This window comes from Glycine soja, chromosome 14 (assembly GCF_004193775.1).
Source record: "Glycine soja cultivar W05 chromosome 14, ASM419377v2, whole genome shotgun sequence".
Classification (NCBI taxonomy): Eukaryota; Viridiplantae; Streptophyta; class Magnoliopsida; order Fabales; family Fabaceae; genus Glycine; species Glycine soja.
In genome coordinates this window covers 14,983,888-14,996,816 of record NC_041015.1, presented here as the reverse complement: position 1 = coordinate 14,996,816, position 12,929 = coordinate 14,983,888, and the positions used below count along the sequence as shown (strand labels likewise).

The 12,929-nt window shown below is 34.1% G+C and overlaps 1 protein-coding gene across 1 annotated transcript; it reads right to left on the bottom strand.

Annotated features, from left to right (window-relative positions):
* Positions 1-735: 735 nt before the first annotated feature.
* Positions 736-6,188, bottom strand: LOC114383857. Its single transcript, XM_028343582.1, has 8 exons — positions 6,039-6,188; positions 4,409-4,498; positions 2,444-2,755; positions 2,249-2,363; positions 1,941-2,104; positions 1,704-1,868; positions 1,002-1,610; positions 736-912 (listed from the first exon to the last, which is right to left on the bottom strand). The coding sequence occupies exons 1-8, from the start codon at positions 6,186-6,188 to the stop codon at positions 736-738; spliced, it is 1,782 nt and encodes a 593-aa protein (XP_028199383.1).
* Positions 6,189-12,929: the final 6,741 nt, after the last annotated feature.

Here is a 12,929-nt window from a genome sequence, read left to right as displayed (position 1 = left end):
TGTTGGTTAGCTGAAAGGTATTGTGTATTCTGCTTTTTAGCGTTTCAAAACCACAAGCGTTAGGTACTGGAATGGGTATTGGAGTGGAACTTTGAAAATAAACACTAGTCTCGTTGTGAATAATCGACCCATTTGGAAAAATAAAAGTCAATTTGGAGTTCACAATCGTCTGACTGCTTGTTTCTCCCAAAAATGCCATAGTTTGTTGTAAAAATTGGTTTGTCAAGTTGGTTTGGGAGAGAATGTGTGATTTTTTAGAGTGTTGGCATGTGTGATATATATAGATGGTTTTCACTAACACTGCTTCATTTTTAAAAAAAATAATAGGGACGCGTGCATATTTGTGTTTGTGTTCTCAACTACAACAATGTTGTGTCACGCTTTATCTTGCATCAGACATGTATTGCTTTTAAAAATACGCATGCAATTCACAATATGTTGTCAAGTCTGACAACGATGTATCATACATGCGTAATTTATTTTAGTTGTACCAATTAATTTTTTTCTTAATGCAACATTAACGGCTAATTAAGGATAAACAAATCATAACAATTTATATCACATAATGATTAAATTTAAAAATTAACCAAATGAACCAAATAAATAAATTATCCCCAAAATTAAAACTATTCCAAATAAATAAGCAATTGTCATTGTCCATAAATAAATATACCAAATAAATAAATTATCCAAAAATTATAAACCAAAAATATACAACGCAAAAATAAAACAACTTCAATGATCATTCGTACGTCGTCGACGCCTCGATCTGTGACCTACAGTTGATTGACCAATATAGTGTCTTGCGATGCCCACACATTCTTCAACAACAGTATAGGCTTCTGTTCCTTCGATCAAGATCCTTAGGTTCAGTAGCTTGCCCAACTTATCAGCAATTGCTACAAAGTCATCCTAGCAAGTGACATAAAACAAATATAACAATTGTTAGTAATCAAATACTAAAGAAAGCAACAAACAAAAAAACTTAAAAAAATTATTACCATTGCATGTCGAAGATGATGCACATCAACGTCTGCCTCATTAGATGCCGCTGCTGCCATCGATTGCTGATACATATATGGTTCAACAAATTCTTCATATTGCTGAACCAACGGAACTCTAGGAGGATCCCTTGGCTGTGCTAGACTCATGAATGGGTGCGAGATCATGTAAAACCAATCCATGTAATCTGGAGAATAGTGGTCAGGAATTGCACATAATTGCCCTACAGGTGCAATGTACTCACCAAACTGCATCCGTCTATCATTAATTTCTTCAATAGAGAGTGAAGATGCAATAGGATGTGGCGGAATAGTCTGGATGTAGCCAAACTGTTGTACAACCCTCTCTGGTCGGTGAATGACAGCCAAGGGGCCCCATTTGAAATGGCCGAAAAATAATGAGATGACCTCAAATTCTCTAAATGAGCGGTGGTCACCGTACGGACTCCAGCACACCGCATCAGGGGTCAGTCTATCCATACGCCTCCGATACGTGGAAATGGGCAGTGCCTTGCCAGAGGTCCATCGACATGCACGCTGTCTCTTCTCATCGTAATCCTCGGCAGGAACAGTGAAACTAACAGACGAAAATTGCTCATAGATCCAACACTAAATATATTTTGCAAACATATTCATTTAAATACACGACAACATATAATAATCAACTTCAATGAAAAAAAAATTCGTAACATCTTAACTAACCTGTAATAGAGTGATATATCCTACAAGCTGTCTCACAGTGCTCTTGGATGTGTCATTTAAATTATCATACATGTGCACAAGTGCAGCAGCGCCCCAAGCGTAACCTCTACTCTGTGTCAAGTCACGCAGTGCATCCAAGAATACCATGTGCACGTGTTTGGCACTCTAGTTAGCAAAGAGTTTGCATCCAAGCAGATGCAACAAATACGCTCGCACTGCTACGATCCATTCACATGCCTCGATCTTCAACTCATACACGTCGCGCAACCACGATAGTCGAACATAAGAGCCACGGCACTGAATCATCTTAGGTCTCACCTTTGCAGCGCTGACCTCGAGCAATTCCACCAACATTTCGACAGCGTCGTCGACATGAAGTAGCTCGAAGCTGTGGAACGCCCCTACAACAGGCAAATGTAGCAACGACGCAGCGTCATCCAAGGTGATAGTCACCTCTCCAAAGGGCAAATGGAAACTGCTAGTTTCCTTATGTCAGCGTTCCACAGAAGCAGACATTAGTCCTCGATCGCCCATATCTAGGGAACAAGCGATCAAAGGACTTAGTCCACTGGCTGCCACAAGGCCTTCAATCTCTAGAGCAGGCCTCCCGAACTTAGCCATCTTCCTTCCATGGGAAGATAGCTTCAACTCAGGATGTTCCTGCAAACAATAATATCGATGATGTAAAAAAATTATTAACTAGTAAAATACGTTCTTTATGTTTTTTAAAAATTACATACCTCTCCATTCCAAACTCTCAAAGCAATGTGATTTTCAAAATATGTGAGAACTGATGTGTCATGGGGTCCACCTGAAAAACCCTCAACATCAATAACACTTTCTTCAACAGGTGCTTCTAGCTGCTCGTCGATCAATTCCTCCGTGGCCGTAGAAGGGTCCTCGACAACACGCTCTTGTTGTCGCTGTCTACGGGCTGATGCAGTCGGCCTTCGCCGTTGAGGGGCATCATCCTCACTCGCGTCTCTCCTCCCCAAGACTTTTCCTATTGCTCGGCCTAAAGCCTGACCAAGACCTCTAGTTCTAACCATTATCTGCATAATAATTATCATATTTTATATATTCAATGACCCAGATTTTAATAATTGATTTCAATCATTTTTTTATAACTTACAAATTTGTTATACAATTAAAATATTTGTTTCAATGTTTTGTATAATAAAAATTATTTATAATTTTCAATTAAATTATTTTTATAACTAACAAATTTTAATTAAGTTAAATATAATATAATCTTACTCTTAATATGGGAAATCTAATCTAACTCTTAATATTGGAAATGTAATCTAATGTTACTAATCTAATCTTACACTTAATATGGGAAATCTAATCTTACTCTTAATATGGGAAATCTAATCTTATCTAATCAAATGTAATCTTATATTACCATACATAATTAAATAAAAAAGTAGCCAAATTATATAAAAAGGGAGACTAACATATAAATCAGAAAAATAATCAACAACACTAACCAAATAAGTCCATACATAATAAAATTTCAATACATGATTAAATTTCACAAATGATTAGACTAAAAAATAATTACACTAATTTTTTTTAACAAAATCAATAAAAACATTTCAAAATAACTACAACAATTATAAAAAACATTGCAACAAAAAAAGAAATAAACATAATTATTTTTAATTTATTTTTTTTTCAAAAATACTTAAAATATAACTAAAATACCGATAATTACATTTTAATAAATATAACCAAAATAATTTTTTTACCATACATAACACCTACTAAAAAAATTAAAAATAACCAAAAAAAACTGCAACAAAAAAATTAAAAATAATTATTTTTAAATTATTTTTTTAAAAAAATACCTTACGGATGATCCGTATGGTAGTTACGTAAATTAGGTTTTAAACAAAAATTTTAGCATTTTTTTTAATTTAAAAAAATTTTCAAAAAAATATCATATGAATCAGTGACCCATATGGTTCATATGGATTGTCAATCCGTATGGCACTAATGCAAATTAAGTTTTAAAATTAAATTTAATCATTTTTTCTAATTTAAAAAAAAAACAAAAAAAAAACCATACGGATCAGATCCGTATGATTCATACAGAATGTGAATCCGTATGAACCACTAATCCGTATGGCAGTTATGCAAAATAACTTTTTTTAAAAAAAAATTTAGCGTATTTTTTTAATTTAAATTTTTTTTTAAAAAAATGCCATACGGTTCATATGGATTGATAATCCGTACTGATCCGTATGGCAGTAACACAAATTAAGTTTTAAAATTAAATTTAAGAATTTTTTGTATTTTTTTTAAAAAAATTAGAAATTCCGTATAAACCATACAGATCATTGATCCGTATGGCAGTAGTGCTAAATAATTTTAAAAAAATTGTAACCAGCGAATATTTAAACATACTTTTTTAATTTTTAAAAAAATAAATTTCGATTAACTTTTAAAAAAAACCCATACAGATTTGTACTCCGTATGGGTCATACGGATTGGCAATCTGTATGAACCATACGAATCAGTAATCCGTATGGGTTTTTTTCTGCAAAATGACATTTTTTCTGACAAAGCTTCAAAAAAAAAAAAAAACAACAACCACCCAAAACCAATTACAAACAACAATACAATCATGCAACAACATCACAATAGCAAAAAATCATTGAACACTTCCAGAAAAACAGCTTCAAAGGGAAGGGACCACTTACCTGGAAGAAGATTACACAATGACCAACAACAAGAACTGAAGAAGTGAACAGCGGAAGAACACCGGAACAGGAACAACCACCAACGGAAGACTGAAAGAGGAACAAGCAACAAGGTGACAGGAAGACCGAAAGAGGAAGAGGAAGACACAACTGTAGGCAAGGAAGACGAAGAAGCGGTTGCATGCAGAGGATAAGGAAATATGTTGTACGGACGGATAAGTAGGAGTATTTATAGTATTAGGGTGAATTGCCATTTCACTACGGGTGTTGGGTGCCCTAGCAAAAATGCTGGGTGCACCAAGTAACACCCTAGCCAGACCCATGAACAAACTTCATAGTTAATGCTTGAAAATCCATTAACACCACTCCCAATTTCCTAAGCCATTGGGCCCCTAAGACAATATAAGGCCCACTAATTTCCAAGATATAAAGGTTCCTTTCAAATTGAAGTGTGAGACCTAGCTAGAACATTGAAGCTTTATTGGGCTGACTGGGCCTCAAAAAAGGAAATGAGACTTATACTGCTCATACTTGGGAATTGCTTGGGGCACCCAACAATTTTCCAAAATGCAAAAAATACCCTTATGGTATTTTTAGTTATAAATAGCAGGTTGAGTTTTTCATTTCTGCAGTGTCATTTTTTTCGCAAAATTTTCGTCACTTAGAACATTGGTGGCAATTCTTCTATTTTCGAACTTCTTATTTTTCATTTCTCGGTTGCAAAATCTATGTAGCAAGGGCACATGCTGTTTTCTTTTTTCTTTTCTCAATAAATATTGAGGTTTTTGGATTTTCAAAGGGGTTGCTGCCTCTATTTTGGTTACCTATAGTTTCATCCTTGCTATAATTGTTAAATATAAACTGTAACTGTCGAATCCAAAATTAATATTATATAAAAGCAACTTCCTAATGCAAAATTATAACTACCTAAACCAAACATAAATAAAATTTTATCCTATTAATGCCTCCTAATACAAAAATAACCTTGCCCTAAAGGTTGAAATAAGGACATTGTATTGCAAACCGGCATTTGAATTTACTTCCATAATTTCAACCCCTTTGAATTCTCCTTTTCCTCATCAACATTGTACTAACACAAAGTGACTATATTCTCTTTTCTGGGTAATTACTTAATTAAGAACTGTGCTCAATAAGAACTCCCATTAGTATTTGTTCTAGAGAAAAACTTGTCAACCACCAGGTGCCTAAAATCTTCGTACTATGTAAATGTTGATAAGATTTAAGGGTCTAAGATTAATTGTGGGACTCAATAAAGATTTTAGAGTTGTTGGGTTGAAGAGGTGAGTTCCATTTAAAAACCCTAAATAAAAGAAAATAAATAAATAAATTTCTACTGGAGATGGCCTAACTAACATTCTTTCAAGACCCTGTCATATTTTTTGCCTAGCTTCACACTTACACGAGAAGCAAAATGTTATTCTTTGTCTCAGTTAGGACTTTTGAAATTCTATGGGTTGATGTAGTAAAGTAAAGTTTCACTACATTTATATGTGATGGAACCATCTATTTAGCAAAAGAACATATGTTTGATTTATTTTGTGTGTAAAATTTTCTTGACATTTTCAATATTGTCATGCTTGGCATTGACACCTTCTAGAATCTCTTATGCCTTGTCAAGATTGTCATCACGGTGCTCGATTAGACACCCCTCAGGGACATCCAGATCCACTGTAGCAAGAAGGCACTCTCTACCCTCATTGTTGCTATGCTGCACAAGGACAGCCACGCCACCACCAAGGAATCGAACCCACCCACCCATTTGCCGTCGCATCTAAAATTGGGGTCTCTAGCTTAGGATTACAAAAAGTTACATTTCAAAAGGAACACTATATATATCAACAACATTGCTATTTAGCATGAAAATATATAGAGCCACAAAAAATAAGAATGCAAATTTAAAACAAAATTAGTTTTGATTGTTTTGCAAATAAATTTGTTTGTTTTAAAAATTCATACTTTACATTAGTTATGTTCGGCAAAACTAGCTGAAAGCTGAAAAACTAACGGGTAGCTAAAAAAGTAACTTATTAAATTATTAAGTGTTCAGTAAAACTAGCTATTGAAGTTGTTGAAAGGTGTAAAATAACAGAAAAATAATAAAATCAATTTATTTTAAAAAGGTAACAAGAAAATTGAATAAATGTCTTGATGATAGAAATGAAAGAAAATATAAAAAGTTAGAAGCTAGTGGTTTAAAAAACGATACTTCAAGTAGCTTTTCAAAACATGCTAGAAGCTATTATACTAATTTTGTTATAGTTGGTCTGGAAGTGTCCTATCAGTTTTAGAGTTGAAAAGTCAAATATTGAATGACTACTAATTGGTGGTAATGGCTACTAATTGGTGGCCGGTAATGGCTACTAAATGCATTCTAGATGGTAGAATGCCTATATACAGAACATGTGTTTGGTCCCTGAGCTTACATCTTTCATTTTTGTCGGATACACCATCAACAAAAAGAGTGAGAGCTTAGAAGAACTAAAACAAAATTTCGCATTTGTTAATGACCTGTGTTTCGTTTTGTTGTATATTACATCATAGGTTTGATATTTTAGTCTTACATTTGGTATCATAGCCTCAGTTGCTCCTGCCTTGTCCATTTTCGATTTTTGGTATTTTTCAATTTAATTTCGTTTTTGGTGTTTAGAGCCTCATTTGTTAAATAAGATTAGAAATTTTTATTTTGGTTTATTTTCTTGTTTTTTGGCTTTTGAATAGTGTTTTTTTTATAAAAAAAAAGAAAAGAAAATACACCATTTTTGCCCGGGTTGGGTCTCAAACTAGCAACCTACAACTTATTGGACGACACATGAGCCACTAGGCCATTTACAATTCTGCAAATTATATGAGATTTTTATTAATCGTTGTATTATATATATATATATATATATATATATATATATATATACGTACATATACGTATATGAAATTAAATGCATAATATTATGTTTCAATTATGCAATTATATGAGATTTTCATTCATCATTGTATTATATCTTGATCTTGAAGTGCATAATATGATTTATTCTCATATGATTAAGTTTTATGTCTAAGTGATCTTTGTAATTTTGATTAATTATGGATTAGCCGCAACATCTATAATTTGATTAAAATTATATATTAAGTTGTTTAAAGATCATATAAGGAATTAGGCATAATATTGCGATTAATTGTACTTTATATAATGAATTTTATCCCACGGGAATTTTATTATGTTTGTACAATTAATTGGGATAAAATGACATATTATTTTTCATGGTTTACCCATAGAGATCATGAGGTATGTATAATTTGTCAGTTATATCATAAAGTACGTATTTGCGGTAGAAAAATAACTTATTTTCATGTTGTACCCGTAAAGCATGAATTTGAGTATGTAATTTTATTATTCTATCATAAAGTATAATTGTATCTTATTGAATTAAAAATTTAGCCCACAAGAAATTTTTATGTCACAAAATTCAATTTTCTGGTATGTTTACATTGGTAAAACATACAATTAAGACAAATTTTGACATAAGCCTTTGGATTTTTGTAGCTTCTCAAACTGTTAGTTTTTTTTATATTCAATTTGATGTTCCCAAACTCAAAGGAGATAACTATAAGATATGGAAGGAGAGAATTCTTCTTCAATTGGGATGGATGGACATAGACTATGCTATAAGGAAAGACGAACCACCTGCAATCACTAATAAAAGTAGCCCAACTATTGTTATGCTATATGAGCGGTGGGAGCGATCCAACCAACTCAAGGTGATGTTCATTAAGACCAAAATCTCGACTTGGATAGGTGGTTTTGTCGACCAGCATGAAAAGGTCCGAGACTTGCTTAAGGCTATTGATGACTAGTTCATCACTTCACATAAGGCTTTAGCAAGCATGAGATTGATATGTTTGAGTCCTTCCTGGTGTGCGCGAGTACATAATTAAATTGCAAGATATTTCCACTCAACTTAAGAAATTGAAGGTTGATATGTCTAAGTCCTTCCTAGTGCACTTCATTCTGAACACCCAATCGCCGGAATATGGGTTGTTTAAGATTTCCTACAACACACATAAGGACAAATGGTCTATCAATGAATTAATGACCATGTGTGTTCAGGAAGAAGAAAGGCTTGTAATGGAGATGGGTGAGAGTGCATTGCTAACAACTGCTTGTGGGAAAAACAAAGCAACTAAGTCTTAAGCTAATCAGAAGGGGAATCATAAAATACCACCTCAAGCTGATATTAAGAAGGTGACAAAGTGTTTCTTTTGTAAGAAGGGACACATGAAGAAGAATTGCCCCAGATTCCAAAAATGGCTTGAGAAGACAGGTGAATCAATCTCATTAGTATGTTATGAATCTAATATGGCTAGCGTTAATATTAACACCTAGTGGATTGATTTGGGATCTACAATCCATGTTACAAATTCTTTACAGGGTATGCAAAACCTAAGGAAACCAGTGAGAAGTGAGCAAAGCATTTTATCAGGCAATAAGCTAGGCTCACCTCTGGAGGCTATTGGAACTTGCATTTTAAATTTAAGTAGTGGTTTTATTTTTAAATTAGAAAGGGCCTTTTATGTGCCATGTTTTTCTTGAAACTTGATTTCCATTTTCAGACTCATACCTTTTGAATATTCCTTTAATTTTAAAGACACATCGTTTGAGTTATTTTATAATTCTAAATGTGTTAGGAATGGTATCTTGTCTGATGGTCTTTATTTTCTTGGTTTACAAAATCATGTCACTTATAGTTCAATGCATGTTCTGTTAGACAAGTGGCCTCAGATATCTTAAGAAGGGGGGGGGGTTGAATTAAGATATTACAAACTATTTCCCCAATTAAAATTCTATTTAACTTTCTATTCAAGTTATAAATTCCCTTAATAATGAATTTCTTAAATATTGATTCAAATAGAACAATTTGAATATGAATATAAAACAATAATAAATAAAGGAGTTTAAGGGAAGAGAAAATGCAAACTCAGATTTATACTGGTTTGGCCACACCCTTGTGCCTACGTCCAGTCCCCAAGCAACCCGCTTGAGAGTTCCACTATCTTGTAAATTCCTTTTACAAGTTCTAAACACACAAGGACAATCCTTCCTTTGTGTTTAGAATTCTTTTACAACAAGAGACCCTCGGTCTCTTAATCCCTTTTCAGAATAAAGAAGAAGAGAAGAAGAAATCTCTCTTGAAAGAGATAGATTTAACAATTTGAGCACTCAAATAATTCCTTATTGAATCACAAGTGTTTTGGGCAAGGAATTTGTAAGAGGATAAAACGATTTTGCTTTTTAAGAGGATAAGACCTTTTCTTTCTGAAAACTCTTAGCAAATTCGTGTCTCAAGTCACATATATATAGGCCTTTGATACCCATTCAAGAACCAAATAAAAAGATGTGACTGTTGAGAATATTTTTTGAAAATCTCCTCTGGTAATCGATTACAGTATTTGTGTAATCGATTACAAGCTTTAAAATTTGAATTAAAACGTTCAATAACTGCTGGTAATCGATTACCATATATGTGTAATCGATTACACAGTGCAAATTTTGAATTCAAATTTTAATAGCTGTTGTAAATCATTTTTGGCCACTGGTAATCGATTACATCTTCTGGTAATCGATTACCAGAGAGTAAATCTCTTGGAAAAAACTTTTTAACTTAAATTTCTTAGCCAAACCTTTTGCTACTTCAATTGGAATTCCCTTCCTATTTAATATACCCTTCCTAAGACTCTAGAGACTGTCTTGATCATCCATCTTGAATATCTTTAATTTCTTTGTCTTGAATAAAGCTTTGAGAAGCATGTGATCCTTTGGCATCATCAAAACATTCAGCTTGATCCTTTGTCTACAATCTCCCCCTTTTTGATGATTACAATCCCTTAAATCAAGACAAGCTATATACAAGATGATAGCACGTTCACACAACCCTTACTCCCCCTATCTTTTGGCATGTATGCCTAACTTTAATTAATGATAAATTTGTAATTGATTTCTAACCCAAGTTCTCTCCCCCTTTGGCAACATCAAAAAGAACTAAGCAAAACAATCAATATCCAAACAGAGCCAAACATTAAACCAAAATAAGTCCAGACATTGTCATAACCAACCAAAGCAAAGTCGAGAAATATAATATAAGTGCAAGATTACGATAACTAGAGCAACACAAAGCCAAATACACAACGATAAAACAAAGTACTAATAATACTTAATCATAGTAAATAAAAGAAAATAAGCTAAGATGATGATGGAGGCGGTGGTGGTAGATCAAAGCAAGTACGGATGAAGGAGACATCTTCTTCAACCTTGGTGATCCTTGATTCCATGGCATCAAACCACATGTCCACTTGCAATTCCATAGCATCAAACTTGTCACCATCAAAAGTCTGAAGACCATCGAACTTGTCCAAAAGCCTTCGAAGAAGACAGGAATTATCTTCAACTGGTAGGTTGCCTTCATCATCAACGGGTTGAGCACCCTTTTTGACCTAAGAGCCATCATGCTCTTTGCGGTAACCAAAAGAAGCAATCACAGCAGCACCAATTAAAAAGGATCTCTTGATTGGAACATAAGGTTCAGAATCAAGAGGAATTTGAAAATGGCGAAGAAAGAGAGTGACAAGGTGTGGATATGGCAATGGAGCATTTAATCGCAATGCCTTATGCATGCGATATCTGACTAAGTGTGCCTAGTCAAGTTGACGCCCGGTATGAAAGGCCCACATGATAACAAGATCTTCCTCAAAAACCTGGGCAAGGTTGGAAGATCGTGGAAGCAAAATACGCACAATGAGATAATGAAGGATGCAGCTTTCAAAAGCCAATGAACCGGCAAGAAGGCGTCCAGTCATATCCGCATGGTTGGTGCAAACCAACTGGCGGGCATCATGTGCAGAGAAATCAAATTTCTAGTCGTCATTCAGTGTACCTTCAAATGGTACACCGTCACTGGACAATTGGGTTAAGTTATGGAAAAGGGATTGGTCAATGACCATTTTTATCCCAAAAACCTCAGAAATCAAAGTACTTTCCTGAATTTCAAGGTTACAATAAAAGGCTTTAACCAATTCAGGAAAAACAGGCAATTGTAATGACATGAAAGGTATGAGACCTAAGTTTTGAAATGCTTGAATGCAATCAAAACTTTCAGCAGAAAAGAATTCCATATCTATGAACTTAGGGTCGATAATGGAACGAGATGAGAAAAGGTTTGAGTACCGTATCTGCTATTCTTCGGAAGAAAACATTGTGGAAGAGGATAAGGAGGGTGGAACTGGTGCTGTGGATGCGCTGGTGGTTCCGGAACGATGAGCTCTTGAAGACGAAGTGGAGGTGGATGAACCCTTATGTTTCTTTGATGATTCTGCCATATGATAGAGTTTTTGCAGATTGCAATCGGTGAAATCAAAAGAAAAATGAAAAAGAAGAAGATTGCAAGTTACGAGAGTCGATTTGATGAAGAAATGAGTAAGATAGGAAGGTTTGAAGGTTTGGGAATGGAGGGACGTCGCAAGGAGGAAGAGGATGCGCAGGGGTTTCTGAAAAACGTGGTATTTATAGACCAGGACGCATTGTAATCGATTACAAGTAATGGTAATCGATTACAGGTGGAGGCAGCCTACTGGTAATCGATTACATGAATACTGTAATCGATTACAGGCCATCTGTTCTAGTGTAATCGATTACAGTATTCATGTAATCGATTACTAGAACAAAACAATAGCCTTTTCCTAAAAGAAAACTTATTTCTAAGTCTAAAAACTTATACTATCTTAAGAGTTAATTATATCGACAAGAAAAGTAAAATAAATTAAACAGAAACAAGCGTCATACTTAATCAAAACACAATCAATCAATCATAAACTTTACCTATCCAAATCACTAAGGTCTAAAAGGCCTAATTCTCTTCTTATTGAAAAGAATATATCCTTTGGGAGAGGTTTTGTAAAGATATCAGCAAGTTGATTCTTTGTATTAACAAATTCTAGCAAACAATCTCCCTTTAGAACATGGTCTCTTAGAAAATGGTGCCTAATTTCTATATGTTTCGTTCTAGAATGTTGTACAGGGTTTTTGGATAGATTTATGGCACTAGTATTATCACACCTAATAGGTATGCGATCAAGAAGGATACCATAGTCAGATAATTGTTGCTTCATCCATAAAATCTGTGCACAACAACTGCCGGCAGAAATATATTCTGCTTCAGCAGTGGATAAAGCAACACTATTTTGTTTCTTACTATGCCATGAGACAAGAGCAGATCCAATGAATTGACAAGTTCCACTTGTGCTTTTTCTATCAGTTTTAGATCCGGCAAAGTCAGAATCAGAATATCCTATTAAGTTACATGTTGAGTTCTTAGGATACCATAATCCTAAATTGATTGTACCTAATAGATATCTCATGATTCTCTTTACTGCACTCAAATGTGATTGTTTGGGGTTGGATTGAAACCTAGCACACATGCATACACTAAACATAATATCAGGTCTACTAGCAGAT

What these genes read in the sequence shown, in the direction of transcription:
- LOC114383857 (XM_028343582.1), bottom strand. Translation starts at nt 6,188, where the DNA reads ATGGGTGGGTGGGTTCGATTCCTTGGTGGTGGCGTGGCTGTCCTTGTG. An exon ending in GTGATGACAATCTTGACAAG is followed by an intron (nt 4,499 to 6,038) that starts GCATAAGAGATT and finishes TTCCTCTTTCAG; the next exon opens with TCTTCCGTTGGTGGTTGTTC. An exon ending in ATCATCTTCGACATGCAATG is followed by an intron (nt 913 to 1,001) that starts GTAATAATTTTT and finishes GTCACTTGCTAG; the next exon opens with GATGACTTTGTAGCAATTGC.